This window comes from Eutrigla gurnardus (assembly GCF_963514095.1).
Source record: "Eutrigla gurnardus genome assembly, chromosome: 8".
In the NCBI taxonomy this organism is placed as follows: Eukaryota; Metazoa; Chordata; class Actinopteri; order Perciformes; family Triglidae; genus Eutrigla; species Eutrigla gurnardus.
In genome coordinates this window covers 23055003-23082552 of record NC_139922.1, presented here as the reverse complement: position 1 = coordinate 23082552, position 27550 = coordinate 23055003, and the positions used below count along the sequence as shown (strand labels likewise).

Sequence of the window (27550 nt, the reverse complement as noted above, 5' to 3'; positions counted from 1 at the left end):
GACCTTTCCCGAACATTAAGAGTGAAACAGTGGGATTATGTCTAAGCCTCTGTGTGTGACATTATAATGTGCTCTGACATTTGCTCTATTTCATTTTCAACTATTGTGCTGATCTGCCCTGCACTCATTTCCTATACGCAAACACTCTAAAGGTCTTTCAGAAGTGAAGTGTTCAGCTCTATTGAATTGTGTGTTCCCATTGAATTGGATGCTGATAGAGATCTTTTTTCTGCCCCAAAGGGAAATGGCTACCGCACACAACATGCCTCCCCCGGCCCTCGTGGCCCCGCCGCCTCCATGGAGGCCCTGTCTCCGTTCTTCAAGAAGAAAGCACACATCCTGGAGGTCCTTCGCAAGATGGAGGAGACGGACCCTCTGAAGTTCCACCCGTCCACCGCAGGCTTGTCTTTCTGCGACTACAGCCAGGTGCTCATGTCCACGGAGGCGGTCCTGGCCACTGCGGACCCCCTTCCGCTACCGTGCAAATCCCACCACACGCACTGCCACTGCTCCTGCTCCGACACTGACTCACACCAGCATGTCAACGGCAACGGGGCAGTGAAGTCTGAGGGAGGGAACACCTGCTGTTTACACTGCAAGAGGAGCCCAGACAGTCCTCAAAACCCATGCAACCATGTCTATAGTCCTTCAAAAGCCAACTCCGCCACCCAGAGCCATGTAGTTCCTGCAGCTGCTATAAGCGAATGTCACAGTAAGAGCAGAACGGCGGAGTCTGCTCCCCCGTCTAAACAATGCACCAAGAATGAAGCCCACCAGCACCCAGCAGGCGCCACTGCCCACTCATCGGTCCCAGAAACAGCTGATCAGAGTCTGGAGGTGATGGAAGTGGAGCAGGATAGCTTTGAGAGTTCTAGAGCCTCTGAAGAGCTCACTGGCTTCTGTCCCACCTCCCACCTGCCCGCTTCTCTTGAGGAGAGCGAGCAGATCCCCCACTGTGACATGGAAACGGAGACCAGCGATGGCGTTCACAATGGCGTCGACACCGCCATGTCGAATGACCCCTCAGCCATCCCTGAGACAGACGGCACAGATCCGGAGGCTTCTTCTTCGAGAGCCAGTGCCTCCGTCAGCCCCAGCCCGTCCTGCCTCAGCGAAGTAAAAACAGCCGCCATCAACTCGCCGTCCAAACTGCTCAAGTTCCTGAAGATTCCCTCCATAGGGGAGAAGTCGCAACCTTCGACCTCTGCAGTCCGCCTGAGCCCCCAACTCACCCGCAGCTCCAGGATCCCCTGTCGCACCAACAACTACGAGGTGTACCACTCTCCTGTTCCCACACGCAGAGCCACCACCACAGAGAGGTGCAGGCAGCCCCCACCGCCGCCCGCCAGGTCCGAGTCCTATCCCGCAACACACTCGGCGCCGACCTCCCCACCTCAGCCTGAAGATGTCTGCTCCCCGCCCGCTAAGGAAATAAGCTATAGCAGCCTCTCTGCACCTAATGCCAATGCTGCTTCAAAGACGGGTGCTTCCTCCTCACCCAAAGTATCTCAGAGGGTCCCGCATTATGAAAATGTATGCGTTTTGTCTACCAACTCGAGAGAGGAGGAACCAACGCAGGTCCTCGAAAAGAGAACCACACTTCCATCGCAAGCGAAGGCGAACGGGGGCGAGAGGAAGCTTGTTAAATCTCTGCCAGAGAGTGTCCTCAACCCTCCTCCGCAACGAAAGCAGTCGTCCTCATCCACGTCGGAGTCCACATCAGATGATGAAGAGGATTCAGACAGCCCAGTGTGGGTTAACCATCACAGCCTGCCAAGCGCACCCGGCAAGGCCTCGCAGGGCAGAGCCAACTACTCGCAGACCAGGGAGAAACAGGAGGCAGTTGTGAGGGAGGTCACTGTGCAGAGCTCCGAGGTCGCCCACCCGCCTCCGCCTCCGCCTCCATCCAGGAGGAGCGACTCCTCTTCCATCCCCAAAAGGCCTGCATCCGGAGGGGTGAGACCCCCGGCTGATTCCAGTCACCATGCTTTTAAAGACAGGCTGGCTGCACTGGGAAAGCTGAGGAGCTCTGAGGATTTACAAGTCAGTCTCCGGCCGGTCGACACAGTGAATGAGGGCACCTATGTGGAAGAGAAGAGTAAGACGGCGGAGAGGACTGTGGAGCTCCATAAAGAGGAGCAGAGACATTCAAAATACACAGACTCTTTGGACGGTAAACCCAGGGTTGGTAGTGGTGGTTTGAAGTACCCGGGTTCATCTCAGCTCTACGAACAGTCTGCCAAATCTGCTGGTGCAGCAGTGGTTAAACAAGAACTGTGTGTTACCAAGGCAGAAGGCTCCAAGAGTAAAATCGGTTTGCCGTCCCCCAACACAGATGCTCCCCAGGTACTACGCAATAACATTAAGTGTCCTGGCTCCCTGAATCTGGCCTACAACCTTAAACCAGTTGTTGGTCCTCACAGTAGCAACAGCCCGAACAAAATCCCCCCAAAGTCGCCGTCCAAACCGTGCCAGGGCCCGTCCGTCCACAGAGGGGGGAAGCCCGCCGAGGCCCCACGTTACTCGTCCAAATCAGAGGAGAGGACCAAGATCAGCGGGAAAGGGAAAAAGAATCCAATGTACGGGGACAGCCTGCCACCACCTCCTCCGAGACCTCCCATGTCGGAGGGGGAGAAGCCATTGCGGCCGGTCCCAAGCCCGCAATCCGCCATCGAGCAGAAGGTGATGAAGGGCATCGAGGAGAACATGCTGAAGCTCCAGGAGCAGGACAGAGGAGGACAGGGCAGCGAGGTCAAGCAGAAAGCCTCCAATGGCATCGCCAGCTGGTTCGGCCTGAAGAAGAGCAAGCTGCCCGCACTGAGTCGCAAAGCCGACGCGACTAAATCCAAGGACGAGAAGAAGGAGTGGAAGATCAACATCCCCTCAGTGGGCAGGGACTCTGTGAAAATGGCCACCAGGTGTAAAGAAGGAGTGGAAGGCCTGAACATCTCGACTCTGATGGAGAAGGCGGAGGGGCTGAGGAGGGCTCTGGAGGAGGAGAGGGCGTACGTGGAGAGGTCAGGGAGGGGTCACTCCTGTGAGGTGGTGATGGACCAGTCTCAGGGACAGCTGGCTGTCATGTACAGGGGAGCGCGCTCTGACAACTTCATGCAGCAGCTGCTGAACAGGTGAGGACCCAACAAGGTCAAGTGGATTGTAAGGTTTCTAGAAAAAGTGATGGTCAAATAATTCTTCTTCAAATAATTGAAGACAATTATAATAATAAAATAAATCTACATTCAGGGGCTTAGAATTGGGGTTCTCACTGCATTAATAAGCCGCAAAATATTGTTTTCAATGGGAGAATGCTTTCACTTACTTTCTGTGTGCTAAAGTGTTGCATCTTAACTGAAACTGAACCTGTGTTTAATAAATGTAGAGTGGACGGTAAGGACATGATCAGCGTGCCCCAGCGCCGGCTCTCGTTTGACTGTAAGATCTCCAAGCCGGTGTTTTGTCAGCAGGGTGACCTCATCAGTCACACCACCAGTCGTGACGATATGGAGAAGGTACTTCATTAGTTGTACTCCTATTCTGTAGTCAGACACCAACTGACAAGCTTTGTACATTTACAATGGCGATAAAACAGTCACGACTCACTTTTAATTAATGCATCAAGCTCTCAGGTTCATCAGAGCATCAGTGGAATTACTTTAATCAAGTACTATACTAAAGTACAAATTCCAGGTACTTAATTCAGGCATTTTATTCAACTTTATACTTCTCCACTACATCTCAGACAAATGTAGTGGAGTTAAAGCTACGATATTTGACTGCCAGCTAAAGTTACTTCCAGATTAAAATGTTTCATCCCCTTCCTGTCCAGTGAAAACCACATCCCTCCAGATTCCACTTAATGAATTAATACAGCAGTAATATTAATCCAAAAACAATATTATCCTTCCACACCCCGGCTTCATGCTTCCCTGAACACATGCTTTCAACATTATGAAGGAGACAGACACGGATGCAGCAGATACAGATTTCCTCACATGCTCCTCTCTGTTTTCGTTTCATGCAAGCAGATTAACTGTAACTTCCCCATCATGATACTATTTCCTTTTCTTTAGAGGAGAATAAATACTTAAATAATGTTTTGAGGTTCTTTCAGTAGTGATAGTGTTTTGTTTATTCAGTCTGTAGGCCTTGTGTGTAAATATTTTGGTAGGATGATTGTTAAATTATGTAAGTGAAGTTCAAAATCATAACAATTTGTTCGGTTTTAAATGAAAAAATGTGAATGTGACTGAATAACGTGCAACATCACAACTTATTTTGTCTTTTACTTGGGAGATTTTTGCAATAAACGTACATGCACAGACTCTAGTCTCATTTTACTTGTAGTGAAGTTTGTTCACAGTGTAGTATTAGTACTTTTACATAAGTAAAGGATCTGAATACTTCATCGTACATTCACTCCATCTGCTGCTTTGTTGTTCTTTCGTGCAGGGGTCAGACAGAATTGGCAAGATCACATCAGATGAAAATCTTGCAGATTCCGTTCACTCTCAACACTTCGCAGGTAAGTGTCTGCCTGGAGTTCATCAGAGCAAAGAACTATCACACATTTTTCAAGGTTTATGAGCGTTACGACATCGTGGGAAATCAAATCTGACTTTTATGGAACCGATCTGGAAATAGATGAATGATTAGATCAAGACTTTCACAGTCAAGTCAAGTCAGAATTTATTTTTTTATTTATTTAAGCACATTTAAAACGACCTCAGTTGACCAAAGTGCTGTACAATTGCAAAAGCACAACAGAGTTAGTGAGAAATAAGTACATTTATACATTTATTTTAACGATTGTTGGTGGTCTCTACTTTAACTCAAATACTGTACTTGAGTCATAACAAAGTCAGTATAGTATGCCATAAAAAGTCCTAATAATGATAGCCTAGTATGCCATCAGAAATGTTGTATTGTATCCCATGAAAGATATTAACGTCATGGGAAAAGTCTTAGTATAGTTTGTTAGATAAAGTATTATTAATGTATGTTGAAAAAGTATTAGTATAGTATGGTGAAACAAGTCTTAGGATAAAATGTTTTTGGAAAAAAGTAATAGACTGTTGGAAAAAAGTCTTTGTTTAGTATGTAAAAAAAATGTGGGATAGTATGTTGTAAAAAGTCATATTATAGTAATTTAAAAAAATTTTTTTAACATAATGTGACTTCATCACTTTTTAAAAAATTATACTATCCTATGACTTTTTTTTCTATGTACTATGACTTTTTTCAACATACTGTAAGGACTTTTTTCAACATACTGTAATTACTTTTTTCAACATACTGTAAGGACTTTTTTCAACATACTATAAAATGACTTTTTTCATAACTTTTTTCAACATACTATCCTGACTTTTTTTCATAACTTTTTTCGACATACTATCCTGACTTTTTTTCGACATATAATGATTTTTTTTTTTTTCAGAATTTTTTATACATACTATAATATTGCTTTTTCAGATTTTTTTTTCAGACATACTATATTATGACTTTTTTCAGAATTTTTTCGACATACTATCCTGACTTTTTTTCGACATACTATATAATGACTTTTTTTCAGAATTTTTTTGACGTACTATATTGCTTTTTCAGATTTTTTTTTCAGACATACTATATAATGACTTTTTTCAGAATTTTTTTCCGACATACTATATTATGACGTTTTTTTCAGAATTTTTTCGACATACTATCCTGACTTTTTTTCGACATACTATATGAGTTTTTTTCAGAATTTTTTTGACGTACTAAAATATTGCTTTTTCAGATTTTTTTTTCAGACATACTATATATTATGACTTTTTTCTGAATGTTTTCGACATACTATCCTGACTTTTTTTTTTCGACATACCTAACAATGATTTAATTCATTACTTTTTTTGACATACTAAACTGACTTTTTTTCAGAATTTTTTCAACATACTATGCTATGATTGTAGTATAGTATGTTGAAAAAAGTAATATAGTATGTTGAAAAAATGAATATAGTATGTCAAAAAAAGTATTATAGCATGTTGAAAAAAGTCGTAGTATAGTTTGTATGTAATATAAATCATATCGTAAAATATCAAATACACACATAAAATAAAAAGTCCATACACATATAAAACATGTTTTGTATGTATATATTTATAAAAACAAAAAATGCACACACTTCAGGCCATCCTCATTTATTAATATTCACAAAAGGAGTGAACGCACAATACACTGGTACTTTTTATTTCAAAGACTCTTACTTGTAATATGATATCACACTTTTCCAATACTACATATCCTAAAAAATCCATAGGGATTTGACTGAAACATAATTTGCATATTGAGGGAAAATAAATTGGCTCACACCTTAATTACCATATCAAAGGTAAATAAATGAGGCTACGCCCCAGAGGAATAGTGAGAGAGAGAGATTACCATTCAGAGACTACAATTAAAGATGGAATGAATTCGTTAATTTACACATTTATCTCTTTATTCCTGTGTCTTTATTTATTAATGCATTTCCTAAATTATGTGAGAATTTCATTTATGCCTTTCCACATCAGTCAGTCGGTGGATTTCTTTCTTCCTCTGCAGGTTCTGGTGCTTCCACCTACACTCTGGACAGCGGCATCGGTACGTTCCCCCTGCCCGACTGCAGCAGTGGTGCAGCAGGGCGGAGCCTCTCCAAGACGAGGGCCGGGGCCGAGCGCCACTCCTCCGGCTCCCCTGGAAGGGCCGGACGACGGGCCCGCACCCTCGACAGAGAGCCAACGTCGCAGGAGGAGTGCTATGTGCCTCACAAACAGCTGATTCCCACCATTCAGTACGGCTCCGTGCTGGAGGGAAGAGGGTCGGCCACTGTCATCCGTGAAGGTGCTGAAAACACTGCCCGACTTATTCCTAACAACAGAACATTCAAGGAATTATCAGATGTCACTTATGTACACTTGTTACATACTGTAGCACTTGATGTAGTCTGTGAGCTCGTATGAAATCTGAAAAGAGATGAAAACATGTCTTTAATCACTCCATCTACAGACAAAGAAGCCCATGGAACGAACATGTTTTCCCCTCGCTCAAAGACTTGGACCTTCCCCAACCTGAAGACTCCAGCAGGACCTGCAGAGGTTTACCTGGCAGTGGAGGAGGAAGAAGAGGAGGCGGTGTCTTTTGGATCTCCATTCAGAGGGGTAGGATTGTATTGTGTATTTTGGCACAAAAAAAGTCACAGTAGAGTATCTCGAAAACAAGTCATAAGAAAATTCATAGAAAAGGATCTCATAAAAAATCTTAGTATGGCATGTAGAAAAGTCATTAAACAAAATCTTAATATAGCATGTTGAAGTAAGTCAAAGTATAAAAGTCATACAATTTTTTTTGTTTAGCATGTCGAAAAAAGTATGGCATGTAAGGCATAAGTCATAAAATCTTAGTATAGCATGTAGAATAAAGTAAAAGAAAATCTTAGTATAGCATGTAGAAAAGTTAAAAAAAAAATCTTAGTATAGCATGTAGAAAAAAGTAAAAAAAAAAATCTTAGTATAGCATGTAGAAAGAAGTTAAAAAAAAATCTTAGTATAGCATGTAGAAAAGTTTAAAAAAATGTTAGTATAGCATGTAGAAAAGTTTAAAAAAATGTTAGTATAGCATGTAGAAAAGTTTAAAAAAATAATCTTAGTATAGCATGTAGAAAAGTAAAACAAAATCTTAGTATAGCAAGTAGAAAAAAGTTAAAAAAAAGATAAAAAATATTAGTATAGCATGTAGAAAAAAGTTTTAAAAAATCTTAGTATAGCATGTAGAAAAAAGTAAAAAAAAGATTAAAAAATATTAGTATAGCATGTAGAAAAAAGTTTTAAAAAATCTTAGTATAGCATGTAGAAAAAAGTAAAAAAAAGATTAAAAAATCTTAGTATAGCATGTAGAAAAAAGTTTTAAAAAATCTTAGTATAGCCTGTAGAAAAAAGTTTTAAAAAATCTTAGTATAGCATGTAGAAAAAAGTTTAAAAAAATCTTAGTATAGCATGTAGAAAAAAGTTTAAAAAAATCTTAGTATAGCATGTAGAAAAAAGTTTTAAAAAATCTTAGTATAGCATGTAGAAAAAAGTAAAAAAAAATCTTAGTAAAGCATGTAGAAAAAAGTAAAACAAATCTTAGTATAGCATGTAGAAAAGTAAAAAGAAATCTTAGTATAGCATGTAGAAAAAAGTAAAAAAAAAAGATAAAAAATCTTAGTATAGCATGTAGAAAAAAGTAAAAAAAAAAAGATAAAAAATCTTAGTATAGCATGTAGAAAAAAGTTAAAAAAAATCTTAGTATAGCATGTAGAAAAAAGTTAAAAAAAATCTTAGTATAGCATGTAGAAAAGTAAAAAAAAATCTTAGTATAGCATGTAGAAAAGTAAAAAAAAATCTTAGTATAGCATGTAGAAAAAGTCACGATGTTAGTGTAGCATGTCGAAAAAAAGTCATACAAAAATCTTAGTTTAGCATGTTGAAAAGAAGAAGTCAATAAAAAAAACAGTGTTTAGTATGTGATAAAATCAAGTCATCAGAAGTTGTAGAATTTTATGTCATATAATTGTAATATAAATCATGAAGTCATAGTATATTATCTTAAATTTAAGAAATCTCAGGATAGACCTCTCTCCCAGGAGGGACATGCATGCAGTAGATGTTGTGTTTACCTAGTAAACTGAAGAAGATAAATAATGTTAAATCAGGATGACATTATTGAAGTCATAACTTTGTAAGTCATTTTCCCTGTCTTCTCCCCAAATGTGTTTCATTTGATCTATTCTTGTTTAAAAGCTGCCGTGCAGGAGCACGATCAAAGAAATTATCTAGGTCACTAACAGACTGAAAATACTTTGCAGGCAGTAAAGTTGAGATACATTTTTAAATCTGCACTCACATCTTACATAATGTAAAAACACAGAACCACATTCCCCTTTAGAAATTATTAATCAGCTGAATATTAAAGATTCAAAGTTGTATGATTTATGTAACCCACTTCTGTTTTTTTTTTTCTTTCTTTGCACCTGAAGGCGTTACATAAGACACAATATATGACCTAAAATCTCACCCATTGTGCATCCTTTCAGAGCATAAAGGCCGGCGGTCCCTCCTCCAGCCGGGTGGTTGACCCAGGCAGCTTGCCCGTCCCGGCCCAGTCGGGGATGAGCCGCAGGGCGAAGTCTCACACTCCCAGCGTGCCCGAGATGAGCCGGGAGGCCGGACTGGAGCTGCTCAGGGAGCGGCCGGAGGAAGCGCTCTCCCCGAGCCGCCCTCAGGTCCTGGAGACGCCCGAGTCCCTCAGCGATTCTCTGTACGACAGTCTGTCATCCTGCGGCAGCCAAGGATGATCCAAACAAGGATCGTGGAGGACCGAGTGGAGCTCGTCTCATTCACAGACAATAAGACCCAGCTCTGAACATGTCTCCTGGTCGCTGGCTGTACTGTGATGCTGTTCGCCGCCACCTTTGTTGAGGGGAAAAAAAAACTGTGCCCTGTTGATGTCCGCAAGAATATTGTGGCAACGCTTTCTCATCAGCTGTTTCTTTGTTGCAACTGGAAAGAGATCGATAGACTTCTCCTCAGGATTTCAAATAAACACGAAGCCAAAAGCCACCCCAAATAATATAGGTTGTTCACTTTTTCCACAATCAGACTCGACTGTGGACACTCTTTAATTCATGTATACAGGACTATGAAACGCATGGCTAAGCTAATGATTAGCACATAAGTTGTCACTCCTGGTAGTTGTTCAGCAACGTCTTTTGTTTTTAATCATCCTGGTCGACAGATCTTTATTATGTACATCAAGGAAGATCTGTATCAATACATCCATTCTGTGTTGACATCATTTTGCCACACAACATATTGAGGAAGAAGAGAAAAAAAACACATGGAGCTCCCTTAAAAAAATGAATGTTCATGTCTGTGATTCTTAATTGCTAAACTCATGCATCATGATTTTAAATGTATAAACGATTTTATTGATCATGTTGATATTGTTTTGCAGCCGAGGGAGGTTGTCAGAATATGTCCGTTTTAAATCATAATACATTTAAAAGGTAATATATACCAGCAATAATAACATAGATAAGAGAAATGGCTACACTATTCAATGAATATGTATTTCTATTATTTATTTATTTTAAATGTACATCATTTGCAGTCATCTTTTTTTCTTTCTGTAATCTTTCTGTGAAATTGCCGTCTCTTTGCTTAGTAGATTATGTTCATATCTTGTATTTCAACATCTGTTGCTGTTCGTTCCCTAGCCAATAGAGGTCCTATGTACCTACTGCCGTTTTTCAAATTTCTAATTAAAATGTTTTGATTTACTTCTTTGTGTGAAGTAGTTATTTTGACTTAAGTGCTGTTACAGGACACAAGAAAATTCTGTGTTCTCTACTTCAGTATCTCCATATAAGTATATTCTTCTTCCCTGTCAGAACCTGGCATCTACATTACCCATAATGCAACTCACCCGCAGACAGTTTGGTTGGAGATTCTGCTGTGTTAAATTAGTAGTGGCTAATGCAGAAGGGCCAGGAAGCTACACACATTTTAAAAAAAGTCATTTTTCTACATGTGCAATGATGGAAAATATTCAGATCTTGTACTTAAAGGTGTTAAATGCAGAAATTCAGTGTGTTTCTACTGCCTGTGAATGTGATGATGCTGAGCGGTTTGAAGCTAACAGTGTTTAGGGGGAACGGGGTAAAATGTACTAAAATTGTTATCACAGGATGTTTTACTGTGTAAAAATGAACTAAGCCAGAGTGGAGAGAAAAAGATGATTTCATTTCAATCCGTTCAACACATTTATTTGAGCAAATGTATCAAATTATTTTTTAAATTTCACATCCATAAAATAAATTCTTCACAGTATACACTTTCGAAAAATCGTAAAGGTTAACATCACATCATTTTGGCAAACTAATTTCTAGACAACAGATATTTAGATAAATTTACAGTGGGAGAGGTCTGAATAACTCGCCTGCTATCCGAGATGAAAAGACAGATGGCACAGACTCTTCCTCCTCCACCACCTGCCAACGTCCGAAATCCAAAGAGTCCATCCGAATGAGTGTAGATCAGCATGATTCCGACGAGCTTTAAGGGTTTCTGTCGGTGTTACCAGGCAGTCTTACTCAAAATGTTGGTAACCAAACAAAATTTGTGGGAACAAAAACAATTAGAAAATGTTTTCAAAAGAGGGGAAATCTGTTGTCAAAACCATATCTTATGACACTTTACTAAGGAGAACGGAGGAAAACTATAAATAAGAAAATCAACGACTGAATTTACATAACTTCAAATAAAAGAATAATCAGCCTCAGAAGCTCACATGACCCACTAAAAAGGAGCCTATCATGTCATTAATTTATGGCACTAAATAACGAGTATCTTCATTAAGTGCTGCTCAGCTTCTGGGAGCCTTCATAGGGCAACACTCCCCTCTAAAGGCCAAGCATGTTCACTGCAGCATTACTCTAATTCTCCATTCACAGCCATGATGGGGACTAGCATTAGTTTACCATAAACCTACATTCAACCCTTGTTGTAAGTTTGAAAAACAAAATCAAAGAAATTTCAATAATATAAGACCACATAGGAGTTAATTCAATAAATGAAGACAGAAAGTGAAAAGCACCAAGTGCGCTGCAAATTGTGCCTCTTCTGACAGATTGTTTTTAATTCCAAACGCTGTTTACTTCTTTTCCTTCTTCTTATCCTGAAAAAAGAGAGAAATAATCAGAGTAAGAACGATACCAAAACAAAAACACATGTTTCCACTTTTACTCCAGCATGCCTTGATACCACCACTGTGCTGAGAGTCTGGAAAGTTGCGTCATCACTCAAATACAATCAGTGATTAAAGAAGTAATCAGCAAAAGCAACACTGTAAAATACTGCATTAAAAGCCTGGATTCAGAATCTCAAGTAAAAGTACCGAAGTTTTATCAGCAATATGTACTTAAAGTATCAGAGGGGAGTTTTTGGCTTGGATAACCATTTAAATGAAACCATCTGACACGCTTAGAGGGGAAATGTGTTTTTGGTGGAACTGCTAACAACTCAGACATCTGAAACATGACGAGGTCACAACAACACAATGCTTTTTGAACGAGGTCACAAATAAATCTTAATCTAAAAAGTAAACGGAAACTTAAGTGATCTAATAAGTGTAGTGCAGGAAAAAAGAAATGTAGTAGAGTCCTTACTTCTACTCCACTACACTTAGTTGAAAGATGTAGCTACTTTACAGCTTAAAATATAAATATTATCATTGTTATAGATTAAACTACAGAGTGTATAAAAACATTAAATAATCTCCACAACCAACTACATTAACTTGCTACATACTCATTAATGTATCAGTAATAATAAGGCAATAGTGTGTAAAACATGTTCTGGTGTATGATTACATTTAATACTCCAACTCCTATTCACTAAAGTAATATTTTAGGACCACAAATTTAGATTATTTTCATTACCAATGTATCTTCCAATTATATTTTTAATCTATGAAAAGGCCAAAAGGGTTTGGGATCCACAGCTTAAATCTCTAAATCTGAAGAGTTACTGGTAACTGAGGGCTGAACTTATGTAACAAAGTATAATTTACTTGAAGCAGGCTTTCTTGTCAGATTATTAAAAGTTTGAGGCTGGAAATAACCTTGACTTTGTCCACAACAAATCCCATGTTAGTAATTTGGTGTTCTCATTGGATTTTGGAATAAGAAATACACAGAATATGAGCAGACCAGGGAAGGATAACACTCTGTACCTTGTCGTTCATAGCCAGGATGACCATGAGTTTCCTGAAGATGGTAATGAAATCAAGGAACAAGTCCACACAGTGCCTTAAAAAAGAAATGATGATACATTATTCAATACCTCTAAAATAAGAGTACTAACACTCGATTTTGTCAACACATTTTTAAGTTGATTTAATCAACAGATCTGTAAAATGCAGTGACTCCACAAATAATCACACAAACACACCACTATAAAACGTGTGTTTTTAGGAACTGATGCTGAATTCTACACCTCCCTATGGCATGACGCATTTGCATGGTATTTGTTTATGAGCCGACAGATAAGGGAATACAAGTCCTCACCAGATGTAGTCCTTGTCTCCATTCTCTGCTTTCTCTATGATGAGCTGAGTGTCAAACAGGACGAAGCCACACATAATGAGCAGTCCGAGGTACATGTGTGCCTGTCAGAAAGATGAAAACCCTCATTTACACTGAAACATTATGACACACGACTGATCAAACGTGAGGAACGGTGCCACTCGCTTCAGCTACCTTAAACAGCATCACAGATCCAAAGAACATGTTCATCACGGACATCAGGAACAGGAGGGAGAGGCCAGACATCAATGTACCTTAGAAGAATATTGGGTTATGGGAAACGGGGTTAATTAAGCCAAAATAAATTCTTCATAATGGCCAAATATGGGTGTAATTGAAAGTCTTGTAAATGGTTGAGAAGAGAAGTATACGGTGTAATAGGTCACAACATTAATAAACTGCCTTTACCTCCGAGGAACAGGTAGCTCCTGCGTTTGGCATAGAGAGCGCTGAGAGTGAAGCAAACGAAAACCACGGAGGTTCCCATGAAGGCCGTCACGATGATGCTGAGGAGCAACAAACCAAAACAAATTAGTACGTTGTGAGTTAATAAGATGTGTACGGACTCACAGAAAGATGGCTGCCAATCATCACACAATACTCTTATCGTCTATAATGTTTAACTTTTACTCAGCTAGCTTTCGGCCGCTTTAGTGCAAGTGTTGTAACACTGAGTAACTTGTTACATACCCCGGATTGACAGCGATGACAAAGTCCAGTGTGGGGCCAAGGCCGACACCTGGTGAGGAAGAAGGCAGGACAAACACTGCTTATAGACTCTGGCATGGCCGCAGAATAACAAAGACAGCTCTGTTCACAGGAAAGTGACAATTTTACCTGTAACCTGCCCATATCACTACTTTACCTGTGAGGAAGGCAAATCCTGCAAGGATAGCCAGTCTCTTCTTCTCTGTCTCAGAGTTGTGTGGCGTCATGGCGAGCCAAAACATCATCCCCAGGGAGCCGAGCACAGACAGCACACCTCCCTGAAAACAAGGCCACGAGGTTGAGAAGAAGCGGGAAGAATTGTAATTATACCATACCGATCACTTAGGAATTCTCCTCTCCATTTAAAATAAGCGTAGTGTAAATTTCTCACAGCACCAGATTGAATATCACAGAATATCACCATAAGATAAAACACAAAAATGTAATTTCCATCAAATTTAAGTGTGGTCTTATCTTACCAAGACAGACGCACTCTAAAAGTGTACTCTAATGTATTAAACCCAACAAAATGTTTAAACTTGTTAGAGAAATGCTTTTGTTTGTACATCCAGTGTACAATTGGTAGTGGGACCGCATAGTATCAACCACAGAAACTATAGTTGTTTTGTTCCTCCAAATAAGAGGTTAAGAGAGAATTCATCTCTATTAGACTTGTTTCTTTCTTATCAAATAACCTCTCATGGTGATTTTGATTAAAATTACAGGCCAAAACATAAACCCATGGCATTTGCCCGTATATAAAGGAGAATGCTTGGGTTTTGGATGTTGATCAGTTTTTCTTTTACATATTGTGTCATTTCTAACATATTTTTTCTAAATTGTATGATCTTTTTGGCTAGGCCCTATGTTTTCCCATGTTGAAACCCAAAAAGGGGAATTTCAGCAATCGGCCTTATGGCTGTAAACTGTAAACCCCAAAACAACAAGTGAATGCTGGTAGCAACGATCTCAAGTTTCACGTATTGGGCTGAAGAATATCCTACACATGCAGTCGGTTTAGCTCGGTCTCACTCTATTGTACAGGCACATAAGCTCTCCAGTGGTGACAATACTCCCTAAACATGTCACAAAAGACTTTGAGAAACCCTGTTCTCCAGTGTTTTATAGTGGAGGCAGGTATATCAATAAAAGTAAACACCACCTCTGCTCAAATTAAACAAATCCTTCACCCAAATGAATCATTAACTAACTTTCACTTTGGAAGATCCATTATATTATATATATAGGCCATTTTAATGTAATTACTGTGGCTATTGTTTAAAAAATGTTTTGCCGTAGTGAAAACTATTACATTTATATCCGCAGTAAATGTGTACAAGCAGCAGCAGGTATTTAAAACTTAGGTTAGATTCAGCAGGATAAGGCATTCTTGTCTACACTTTACTTAAGGGCACCATTTTGCATTCTTGACACCAGCGACCTGGATAGCTAAACTCTGTCGTCTCTCGTTTATATTACCTGAAAGAGGCGTGTGACGACATGGACATAGGAGCCAGCGGCAGCCACAAACATACAAACTGCCAGGCTGGAGTAGACATTCTTCAAGTGCACCTGGGTGGAATGAGATCTGCAAAAAATAAAAAAGATTACGATGAACATTTCTGGGCAGCGGACAACTTGAGTTTCAGAGGACAAAGTATGTGACTGAGATAGCGATCTGCTGCATGCTTACGCACATCTGGGAGAACTTGAAGAGGGAGTCAAAGTTGATGTTGCGGTCAAACACGTTCATGATGGAACCAAGGGTCGTGATTTGAAGATTCTTCAATGGAAAAGGGCTCCTCTAAAGAGAAAAACGTACATGATCTCTCCACTTTATTGGTGAAAAGGCAGAACAGCAGGATTCAAAGGTAGCACAGGTACAATCTTGTTAGTGGTCGGTAGTGGAGAGCAAGAACTACATTTAGTCACAAAGGATTTAAAATACTTTACTAAAGCATAATCAACAGCTAAAGCTACTTTACTCAAGATTATACAAACAAAACACAATATTAGCCGATAGTTCAAAGCATTAACATCAATGATCCAATCTCATAATATAACACTGACATAACATAATCCTATGGTCAATATTTCTGTACTTTTACTTGACTTTAGGATTACTTTAATGACGGACTAAGATTTTGGAGTATTGCGCATCGCTTTTAAATTGAAGTGTTTAAATGACCTGATGCATGTCGCGGATCAAAAGTGCGTAGTTAAGTTGTATGAGCACAAGGGGAGAAGTTTTTCCCTTTAGGAATGTCTGCCTAACAGGGTTTGTATCAACCCCAAACACGATATTAATGCAGACCTAAACAAGTAGGCTTGTTGCCTAAACCCATGGAGATTTCTGAGAGAACGAAGGAACGCTGATCCCGTACGTGTTGTTACAGGAGCGCTGCGTGCTAGCCAGCAAACAAACAGGGTTCGTATCTAATACCATCAGATCGCGTTAACGAGCAGTTAGCTGGAAACGAAAGCTAAGCAACTGCCTTAATCAAGTATGTTGTCATAAACCACGCAGTTGAACAACTACCAAAAACGGCGTTTGACGCATATCGTATTCACAGCTAAATTAGCTAACGCTGCTAGCTAGCTAGCTCAGCGATAACGTTACTTAACGGTTAAATACTGAGCGGCTCGGCTAACGAAGCTAACGTTTAACTCGTTTGTCAACATACATTCGACGTCTCGTTAATTCTTCAGCACATAACGCTGGTAATGTGACAGCTAACATGAATACGATACACCGAGGGGCTTTAGCACACTATACAATCATACGGGAACGCTTACCTCTCCTCTGCTAACAGCTAACAACTGTTTGGCAGCCTTTCTTCTTCCTGCTTACTTTTTTTTCTCTCACAAAACAGTACGTGTCAGTGCCAGATGACGTCACACAGGCAACGCCCAGAAAATGGAAACACACATTCCCGTATGTACGTACGCTTATTGTTCAACGTTGACATGGACATGGACACGATGGAAATCAACAAGTCGTCTGTTTTATTGATGACAGACGCTAAAGTAAAAGTGTTACAATTTCAAGAAACCATTACATTAAAAGGCACTTCCTGGTGTGTCACCGAGTAATGTCCCCGGTCCATCTAAAATGGCCGACTCATAAATTTAGCCTCACCATTCTAAAAGATCACCTGATTTTCTTTCTTCTTTTTTTTTCTTAAACGGTATGAAACGAAGACTATTTATTTTATATTTGAATAATGTGTTTTATATGGACAAGAAGCTATAGCTGAAAATAAACAACACATTCTTGTAGAAACGTTTATATATTTAGAGATAATGTTCATTATGTAAATTTAATACGTATCTGTTAATGACGATTTCTCTTCAGTAAACGTAGAAAATACAACATTATTTATTAAAGTGCTGCATTCAAAACTTAAATTTGGTTAAAAAATAACAGTGAAATGTGCAGAATTGTCCTATCTCATTATAGATGTAACAACAATTTAGCTGCTTTATTGACTTTTGGATGAGCTATTGATCATAAAGATCATAAAGTAACTATAGTTTTCAGTGTAAGTCCTTTCTAAAGGACATAATTGCTATTAAGTACAGTAGCCTATATGAGTTAAAGTTTGACTGTTGAAAATATAAAATGTGATTCATATTTTGAATTGCCAGTATGGATATGTTCAGAACTTGAAATTGTTGTCTAAAAGGACATACAGCAATGGTTATTTTATATTTTCACACCAATGGAGAGATGTATCCTTTAGTGTTGCAGAAGAGAAAAACATGCACAAAGACGGTATAATATAACCAATTTTTATTTTAAAATAAAAACTGGTAGCACCTTGTCTTTTAGAGTTTTGGTCAGATCGAGTAGACAAAATGAGTGATTTATTCTGATACACAAAGACAAATTGTGACTGTCTAAACAAATACTTTTGGTCATCACAACTGGTACAATTTCATCGTCATATTTTACTGGTTAACATGCAGGCAATAATTGCATCAGACATTAAACATAGAAAAACCATATTACCCAGGAAACATAACCCCACAAAAACTGTACTGAATTAAAACGGAAAAGGAAAATGTCTTCTTGCATGATTGAAACTTGGATTTACATCTTTTAGTCCATCTAACTGCTTACGTTTTGAATTATGATTGAAATTTGCCAGCAAAATGTCTGATTTTTAGGCACAGAAAAAACAGTCAAACACAAGGCCAGCCTCAAAGTAGGCAAATGGATTACAATACAAAATGTTGAGCATAAAGTACTGGACAGTACAGATTTTTGGCCAATAAATATAGACAAAAACACTCACACATGCTAAAAAAAATCAAATTTGATATTTTCAAGTGTTGCACTGCAAGTACCACAGCCACATGGCATTACACTTGCTCTTGACAGTGTTTTCTCACGCTCAGCATGACACATCAGAGTGTGTAGGCCCACAAATCTCTTTTTCAGGCAGAACACCCTTCTCTGTCCGAATTCTTTTAAAGGCACAGTTTTTACTTTCAGCACTGTCAATGTAAAACAAGTGCAAGTTGTTTGTCATATAGTTATAAACAAAAAACATAGTAGCAAATGAATTATTATCAAACCTTGACTGAAAACTGTGGCATATGGTCATGCTATGTGCCAACATATTCCAGTGTGTCTGCGTTCAATGGACCATCAAAGACAAGATTTCACCCTGTTTACTTAACTTATGTCAAATATTTATCCGACAACTACTGCTGTATATTTGCATGGTTTGTAGAAATTATGTTTATAGTACAATTAAGTAAAATACAATTTTGTTTTTCTGCTCATTTACAGGTAAATAAGGCTACAGTAATGTTTACATCTGTTGAATGCAATTATTGACTGGCTACTTTGGAGGTACTGTCCATGTGATTAAAGAACTGGGTTGCATAGAGGAACCATGTTCACCGTTTAAAAATAGATTTCCTTATAAAAACAACCTATAAAAAGAAATCAATAAATGTATAAAATCTGGTGGAAATTTCAAAAAAGAGCTGATGGTTTTTTTTGTTGTTGTTGTTGTGGTCGTTGTTCCTTAAAAGGCACAAGAATGAGAAAATGTCCAAAAGTCAAGTCAGGGCAGGCAGGCTTCTGCTTTGGCAAAAGAACCACTTTAATATTGGATTGATTGTGATGGGATCGCTCTGTTGTTTCCCGCTCTTTCAAATAGTGGTTGTCAATAATGTCAACACTGAGGTTCAGAGGAAAGGCCTCATATTGCAATCTGCAGTTTCAGCTGAGCCAAACGCATTGTGTTTTCCAGGCTTGGAAATTCCTTAACCCCCACGCTAATAGAATTTTCTATACGGAGCATTTTTTGCAGAGGCAAGGAGAACAGCGTCTGAAAACTCTAGTATCTATTGTCGATATATACGGTTCTATTGTAGCTGAATACGTTTCAAGCCGGATCTCATAGCAGAGGAGCAGAGGAGCGGGGTCCATCCACAGCTTAATGTCCACGAAGCTGATCCAGCTGGGTGTAAACATCGTCAGCTTGACTAAGTTCCTCAAACACAGGCAGAAGGTTGAGCAGCTCAGCGTCGTCCACGTCATCAAACCATGACACCACAGGAACCTGAAGAAAGCAAAACGGTCACTCACAAACGGTTGGCTTTTAAAGAGAATAATCACAAATAAAGTGCACCCGGCCAAAGTTCTGAACCAAAGCAGGATATACATTTATGTCCAGTGTAAGGTTCTATAAGTCAGGATCACAACGGAAACAATCAGCAAGGATTATGATAATCGGGAAATTGTTTTTGGTAAATTTAAGAGCAAAATTGCCAGAAATTCTCAACAAACAATAAATTGAGTAATGTGCAGATTTATCGATGACAGGTTGCAGCTCTGATCAGGATGAAATGAGTAAGAACAGTTTGTTTTCGTTGTCTGTGATTTAGCATTTTGTAAGAGCTAATCTGACATTGCCGGGCCTGCTTCCCATCAAGCTTGAGGTCTGGAAAATCCTGTTCAAACATGTGTAAGAAGATCTAAATTGTCCAGGCATGTGTGAGCTTGATGAGACAGAAATCTAGGAGCAGGTGCCACATCTTTTGAACAATGGTTATCAGAATTATGTGTCACAACTGTCAAAGCTATATTTTCAACACAAGGAGGTGCACCATAGCTGACGGAAGCAGATGGAAACTCACAGCATTATTAGGGTGGAAGATGTAGGAGGCAGGAGAGTTATCCAGGATGAGGGTTTTGTGGAGATCTCTTCCCAGGCGGCTCAAATCTTTGACATAGCAGCCTTGGTGGAATACACAAGATTCCCGGAATAACCGGGTCCGGAATACACCAAACTGATCCAGCAGGTCCGTCACTGGGTCTGCATACTGATGAGGCCAGGGGAGGGTGGGAGAAGCAGGTTGCACTAATGAAGCACTTTCAAGTAATGGCGGGTGTTTATTTTTAACAGTAAATAGCTAAGAAGCAGCAGCACATATCCATAAACATCTACTCATCTGGATCAAGTTGCACCAGCTTTTTGTAAACCTATTTCCAAGTTTCTTTGCCTTGTTTAATTTACATATGCAGGATTTAAAAAAGTGCCTCTGAGTCAGCAGTATTAGTGCATTATAGGACGAGTGGGAAATATATGATTATGCTAATTTCAGCTGTGCTGTATCGTAATTTGGTCTAGCCTTATTAGCATATCGTTTGATGATCTGAGGCAAATTACGTTGTGTTTTGTAATGCATAATAATCAAACATCATTATTAAAAAGCATTTTATCAGATGCCAGATGAGATATGTGGATATAATATTACCCCTTTATCTTCAATCTAAGCAGGTCATATTTTAGCAAACTAACGTTGGCTTTGTCAGTTGGCTCAATTAGCTACGTAGCATTTACACCTAACGGATTGTATGTGTAAATATTTAGTAACAACTATATCTAGGGTGGGAGGTACAACCCATTTTGATGTATTTAAGCTTAAATCTCCAGTTACGTCATAATAAGACTAAGTTAGGACCTAAAAATAGTTGATGCAAGCGGCTCCAGATGAACACAGACACGACTATAGCTTTAAACGTGAGCAGGGTGTCTACTGAGGTGACTAAGAGCAAGAACTAAAAGGCAAGAAAAGACAGAACAACCTCCGATAGATCAGACAAGATATCAGACATCAAACAAAAAAAATACTTCTATCTATTTCAGGATATGTTTTAGTATCTGATGTAAAGTACCTTTGCGAGACTGGCTGTAAAAAGCACACATTCAAACAACTCTCCCATTCTCTGCAGGAACTCATCCACGTACGGCCTCTTCAGTACATACACCTGCATAACAAACACAGCATCAGTAGACAGCCCCACCAACATGACTATTTTAATGGCATTTCATGTCTTTTGTCCCGTTTGTACCATCAACTTAATGTTTTCCATCCGTTTTGCCGCGAATGGCCAGTTCCTGAAACAAGTAATCAAGAATAGGCCGAGCCAGTGTTAACCAGCCTATCCTGGATTACTTGAACCAGGCAGAGGCCCACAGTGGATCGCTCACCAGCACGCGGGGTCCCAGGAATCCCATTTCTCAATGTCCAATAGCGAGAATCTCTGCGCCCAAGTTCAAACAACACAGTGTGCCAGTTGAGCACTTTTTCCCAACATCTTCACAGAATCAGTAATTTATACTGCATCACTAATTCATTACATTTTAGATTAACTGGCCTGAAATGAGTAATTTCTCCTGCTGATGCATCCGCTTCCACTTGTGTTTCCCTATTCAACATCTGACCAGTAGAGGGCTCCGTACACCCATCAGAGTGAAACCAGGCTGATCGGTTACAAGACCCATCCCTTTTTTTAGCTCAGCAACCGCTGCAAACACATCAACATACATACACAAACAAACACAACCCCCTTCCCCTCCATAACAAACACAGGGCCGTTTACCTGGTGTGTGGTCCCCTCTATCTCCACAGGCACGATGAAGTCTGCATTACTAATAGGCTGGAGGGGGGGGAACACAGAGAGAGAGAGACACGGTTGGCACGCTCATTCCCATGAGCCGCGCTGTGTACATTCACATGGCGTTACATAACGAGTGAACACTGAACCAGATGCCACGCTGCTGCCATAAATCACAGTGAAGAGCCTACACAAACAGAACGCAATCCGCTTGATGTTCTCCGATTGCATGTGGTGGCTACAGAGAAGATTAATAGAGAATCACAGCAGTATCAGGATCGATGTTCCACCGCTACAAGCCACCATTGTGTATATGTACTTGATGTTTGTTATTTCTAGGAGATTCCACTCAAAATTGCACTGCAATGCTAAACATAACAACATGAAGCATTGACAATAAGCCTACTTAGAGGTCAAGTGATTTATGTCTTTGCTTCGGTACCTTGAACGAGCTGTGCACCAGGGTCTCATCCAAGTCTATGACCACGCATATCTTCCCTTGGTCCTGGGCCTCCACCTCAGGTAGGAGGCTCGGTTCAGATTGCTGAGAAAACACACAAAAGACACTTTTATTGGTACTGTCCCACATGCACCTGTATAATTTGTCTTGTGCTTTGTTTACACCTAAGGAGCATGATTAGCTCTGATAGGACAGGGATTCATGTGAAAATCACACCTTGGCCATTTAATTTTACCTGTGGGAAATTAAATTTAGAGCTGCATGTGTGCGTGTATGAAAGAGTGAGCCTCATTATTTACTGTAACAGCTTCTATGTTGCATATCTTTAGGATTAGCATATTTATGTCTTTCATTATACTTCCCAAAAGCATCTCTGAAGACATTCACCTACAGGGAAAACATTAGCTTGATATAATCTCATTTTCAGATGTGTAATTTCCCCCCTTTTATTAATTTGGTTTCTAGACTCTACTCAATCTGACATGTATTATTAATATATTACATAATGTAAATATCTTGTCCATTAAGGATGGCAAAGTGAGATTGAGAACAAATACTCTACATAAGAAACAGCAATCTTATCTCACCGACTGGACAATGCAACATTACCCCATCGGCACCAACATTTAATTTAGTTTCATTTCAGTGCCAGACAATAACCAGGCCCTACAGATGCTGCTTCCTGTTTGCTCCTGGTGCTGGAGGACACTCCTCAATGTGAGCAAACATGGCATCTCATTAAAATGCCCCCTTACATGGTACTGAAGCTCTAATCAGGCTGACAGCGTTCACCGGCGTGGCCAGCCGTGTGCAGTGGGCGCTCAAGGCCGTCGTTTTTTTTTTTTCTCCACCTCAGCAATTACGAGGCACACAATACACCATTCTCTGCTCGCCGTCCGCCTAAAGGATTGATAGTCGCGCTGTCATTCTTATCTTCCTTGGAGGATCAAGTGTGAACATCAAAGTGATTCCATATCCGCAGACAGTTGCGGTCGGCTTTCAAGATGTTCAGAGCAGGTGCAGCAGTGCCGTTAGTGCGCACTGCAGTTGTAAAAAAAATAATGCTTGAAGCCAATAATAAGCACAATTTTATAACAGCACGTTTAGTTTACTCCTACAGATGGCCAGAACCATTCAAACACCCCCGCTTTAATAGCAAGCAGTGAGGGTGTGTGTGTGTGTGTGTGTGTGGGTGGTTGCGACAAGGAAGTGAAATCTTCAATAAACAAATTAAAGTGAGCTCTTCAAATTTGTTTTGAGTGATCTGAAGCATTGCTGGAATAAGAATAGTGTTACCTTGACAACCGTGCCGTTTTCCTGCGACTCCAGCAAGGCCTGCTGGGGAGGTGGTGTTGGTGGTGGTTTGGGGCCATCCTGGGCTTGGAGGCAACAGAAGAGTGCTTTGAAGATGTTACAACTCCGCGGCTGTTTCAGGGCAGACCGGCTCACCTGGCCTGTTTTTAGCACAGAGAAAGAGAGACTTTCATGAGAAAAACAAATAAAACAGCATGTTGTCAACACGGAAACGTTAAGTGAGGTCTTGGATCATACGTCAGACACACGTAATCCGATCTTCTTGTTTTTTTCCCCCCCTACACAAAACAAATCTTGTTACATGAAAATAGATGAAAAATGTTATTAAAAGCAAAACCTTAAATTGTGCATGATTAGTTATGAGCTACTTGTAACATGTAGAATCAGCTTCCCCTTTCCTAAAGGCACCATCCATCTGTCTACAGGGATGGCACAGCCCGCACTTGAAATCTGTTTTTAATGCGCCTGCCTGTGCCGCTGCTGCCGCTGCTGCTGCTGCTGCTGCTGGAAATGGCTGGTACATGTTATATAATCACAGAGGGCGGGAAAACCCACACTTTTCAGCACTACCTTCAACAGAAAACACAGACAGAAAACATTCCAACCATTTTAAACTCCAAGACCTTTCAGGGCTGCCTGAAGCTAGCCAGAACAGACCGACAGGCAGACAGTCAGTCAGTCAGTCATTCAGCCGGACAAGCTGTCACACCTCAGTGCTCTGTGCGGGTCTTTGATCAGTCACCATAACCGTGAGTTTCCCAGACCCTTACATGTCTTGTAGTGAAAGAAAGGGGAGAAAAACATTCCTGCAAGTTCCCTCCTAGTGTGTTTCATGCGAGGACTTGCAAACATAATTTATACACATCAATAGAGAGTCGTGATAGTAAACACTACCATAAAGAGGAACTGTTGGTAAACAGCCAAAAGTGGAAGGAGAAAGAGATTTACACATTTTTCTCCCCTGAATAATTTACGGTCTCCATGCTGACCCTCTGTGCTCTGGAGACACAATGCAGACACGCAAATGTCCATGTTACACAACACCGTGTTTAAGGGACAAAGGGGCTCGATTTGGTAATTCCACAGATGTCCTTCATTAGTGCCGCACACCATTATTTTTCGGGAAAATATCAAGATATCCCTTCGATATAATCCACATGATGAACGTGAATCCTGACGGACAATCAGTGTTGAGTAGGCCTATTGATTTTCCACAGGAAGACAGTATGGGCATGTATGACATAACACATACATTTATATCAGTCATGCAAAGGATGGCCAGATCACAGCAGATCCACCATATATATATATATCTTTATATATATATATATATATCTTTATATAACACCCAATCTAAAAAATAAAAACAACCAAAAACATACCAGGCAAAAAATATGGATACATTATACTTTGCCAGTATTTGCAATCTTGCAATAATCACATCCCCATCCAAGTAGTGAGCCGGAGTGAATGAGCAAAGCCTCTTTCAAGCCCGAGGAAAGCATGCAAACAACGAAATCTTTGAAACGGCGCTACAATGGGCGTGTGCAGAGGGGTGTGTTTGTGCATTCCGCTGTCAACACCCCGGCACCTGGTATTTCTATACAGTCCCCCCCCCCCCTGTTAATCAACAGCCAGTCTGGACGCCCATGCACCCATCAGCCTGCAATGGCCATCGTGATTTAATGAAGAAACGAAACCGTTTGTTTGCCTTGTGAAAAAAAAACATACAAGCAAACATGCGAACAGTGCAGCAATGTAATACTACCACGCACTGAACTGTGACCCCCCCATCCCCGCTATATATGAACAAAACACCACATCATAGTTTACATATTAACCAAACAGCTTGCTTTACACCATGCTACGGTGCTGCCCGTGGTGACAGACGAGCCCCGCGCTGTACCTGGTAGTAGTAGCATATGGGATGGTGCCAAACAAGCTGGAACCTGATCGACATAAATACAGCTCGGGTTTTTTTTTTTTTTTTTTTTTTTTTTGGAGAGCTGGGCCATAATCACCAGCAGCAGGAATCAGCCATAATCACAACACCACATGTTAAAAAAAAAAAGATTTACACACACAGAACAAAACAAATCATAAAAACAGTAAGTTCTGCATGCGTAACGGTGACTTATACATGACCTCATATTCAATATTATAGGGGCCAACTCAGCCTACATAATAATGTGGTTTCTGACGGATGTTATTCAGCTTTATGTTTGATTGTAACAGTTCTTTGCTCTTTGTGATCCGCAGGTGACGGAAAACAGCTTCTGAGATACATATTAGTACGTAAGCACATTGTGATTCCTTCACACTCTGTGGCTCTGCATTTGCATAGTGATTAGATATACATATTACAGATTTGTTTGGTAAATGTAAAAAAAAAAAAAAAAAAAAAAAAAAAGGAGGGGGGTGGGGGGGCAATGCGCCTCTTTGACCGCGCTCAACCAGCGTCCGCAGCGCTCAACTGTCAAATGGGCGCACTACAAGCTTCACACACACCGCACGCTATTCAGAAAAACACTCACATAAAAACGTCCGTGTGAAACAGGTGCGATAGTACTTTAAAAACAAAAAGCAGACACGGGCCAGGCCCGCCTCACCTGTTTTCGGTGACACTTGAACGTCTTCTTTCTGCACTTGGGTGATAACAGAACTTTCCATCTGACAATCACGGAGCCCTCGAAATCCTCAAATCCTGTCCCCGAGCACTGATGGGCATCCCTCATTGGGTTTCGTTGACAGAACGACTCAATTATTTACCGAGGTAACTTGTCATCCGCCCCAGTAACGATCCTCGGTGAGTAGGATTTATCTTGTTCCTGGCTTTCTTTATTCCTCCGCCGCTTCTTCTTCTTCTTCCTTTTTCTCTCTCGGAGCTCCGCCGCCGAGGAGGGGGGAGGGGGGGGGCAAGGCACTTGGATATGTTTTTTTTGGGAGGCTATTTGAGACTCTGTCAGCTCCGTCGTCTCGGGTTTGCCACCTCTATTACGGGTAATGTCGCCGAGCAGCCCCCCTCTTACCCGTCGCTGCGAAGTCTTCACTCTTGCACCAACAACATGGAGAATCCAGGCGAGAGAAGGAAAACAACCGAGGAAATGGGGCAAGGGAGGGCGGTTTCAAGCCCCCCCTTACTACAGATAAACAACATCGCCCGAAAGGCCTCAAAGCGCGACGAAAAACTCAGCGAATCGACCTCCAGGGTCGGTTTCGATCCGATAAAACTGATTCCCGTGTGCGCTTGGACGTAAAATGTGAGTTTTGTTGTTATCCGGGGCTTTGTTTTTCTACGGTTGGGACTCTGCGGGCGCCTTGAAACCGTGCCGTTTCCTGATTGGGCGCCCGGGAGGTGGGGGGTGTGGCCACGGCATTCCTCCCCGTTCTGCACGCGCTGCACCGAACACATTCCAGCGCTGCTCGTACAAATGAGATCACATTGTTTGTAAATTATTTTAAAAATAATGTTCACTTATGCAACTCTATATACATGTCTTTAATTTGTATTCATACATCCGGTGTGTAGTTTGTATTATTTTTTCTTAACTTGTTTGTTTTTATTTGTTTGTTTTATTCTCTACAAATGTAGGCTATTTATATATTGTTTTCGTCTGCATTTTTGACTGTTATTTACTGTTAATACACGTATCAGAGGAGTTGGAGATATAATTAATTATGAGCCAAAAATAATGCAATTATCTCCCCAAAAGTAGCTACTACTTTGGTTAATCGTTTCCTTTAATATTTAGCCTTATTCTTGTTTTGTAGTTTACAAGCATATCATCTGCGGGTTTCATGTGTGAAATCGTGATATCACAACCTTTGATTAGCAGGGATAAAAAATTTAAAAAACACAGTGTTGAGGCTTATTAATGGATATATTCAGTCAAAACACCAAATGTACATTATAATGCATGTAAGAGCCCAGCAGATGTTTCCAGTTTTAATTAATGTGTTGGACCCCCTCAATGCTAACTGTCCTCAGTAGTACTTCATGTAGGCGGGG

General features: G+C 40.4%; 3 protein-coding genes across 4 annotated transcripts in view; 1 reads left to right on the top strand and 2 right to left on the bottom strand.

Annotated features, from left to right (window-relative positions):
• nckap5l (NCK-associated protein 5-like) overlaps window positions 1-10333 on the top strand; it is a 33027-nt gene extending 22694 nt beyond the window's left edge. For both annotated transcript variants that reach the window (XM_084016395.1, XM_084016396.1), the window contains exons 8-13: window positions 241-3128; window positions 3380-3509; window positions 4450-4522; window positions 6580-6858; window positions 7024-7175; window positions 9089-10333. In XM_084016395.1, coding sequence (XP_083872521.1) covers window positions 241-3128; window positions 3380-3509; window positions 4450-4522; window positions 6580-6858; window positions 7024-7175; window positions 9089-9349 — 3783 coding nt within the window. In that variant the 3' untranslated portion in view covers window positions 9350-10333. The remainder of the gene's footprint in view (window positions 1-240; window positions 3129-3379; window positions 3510-4449; window positions 4523-6579; window positions 6859-7023; window positions 7176-9088) is intronic.
• Window positions 10334-10805: 472 nt separating this feature from the next.
• On the bottom strand, window positions 10806-16782 carry tegt (testis enhanced gene transcript (BAX inhibitor 1)). Its single transcript, XM_084016419.1, has 10 exons — window positions 16643-16782; window positions 15544-15650; window positions 15326-15434; window positions 14004-14124; window positions 13829-13877; window positions 13547-13644; window positions 13313-13392; window positions 13121-13221; window positions 12787-12862; window positions 10806-11730 (listed from the first exon to the last, which is right to left on the bottom strand). The coding sequence occupies exons 2-10, from the start codon at window positions 15597-15599 to the stop codon at window positions 11707-11709; spliced, it is 714 nt and encodes a 237-aa protein (XP_083872545.1). The 5' UTR covers window positions 15600-15650; window positions 16643-16782; the 3' UTR covers window positions 10806-11706.
• An 831-nt stretch (window positions 16783-17613) lies between these two features.
• ctdsp2 (CTD (carboxy-terminal domain, RNA polymerase II, polypeptide A) small phosphatase 2) lies at window positions 17614-26782 on the bottom strand. Its single transcript, XM_084015812.1, has 7 exons — window positions 26151-26782; window positions 23524-23681; window positions 22210-22311; window positions 21753-21809; window positions 21045-21137; window positions 20003-20188; window positions 17614-19425 (listed from the first exon to the last, which is right to left on the bottom strand). The coding sequence occupies exons 1-7, from the start codon at window positions 26209-26211 to the stop codon at window positions 19300-19302; spliced, it is 783 nt and encodes a 260-aa protein (XP_083871938.1). The 5' UTR covers window positions 26212-26782; the 3' UTR covers window positions 17614-19299.
• Between the last annotated feature and the right edge of the window lie 768 nt (window positions 26783-27550).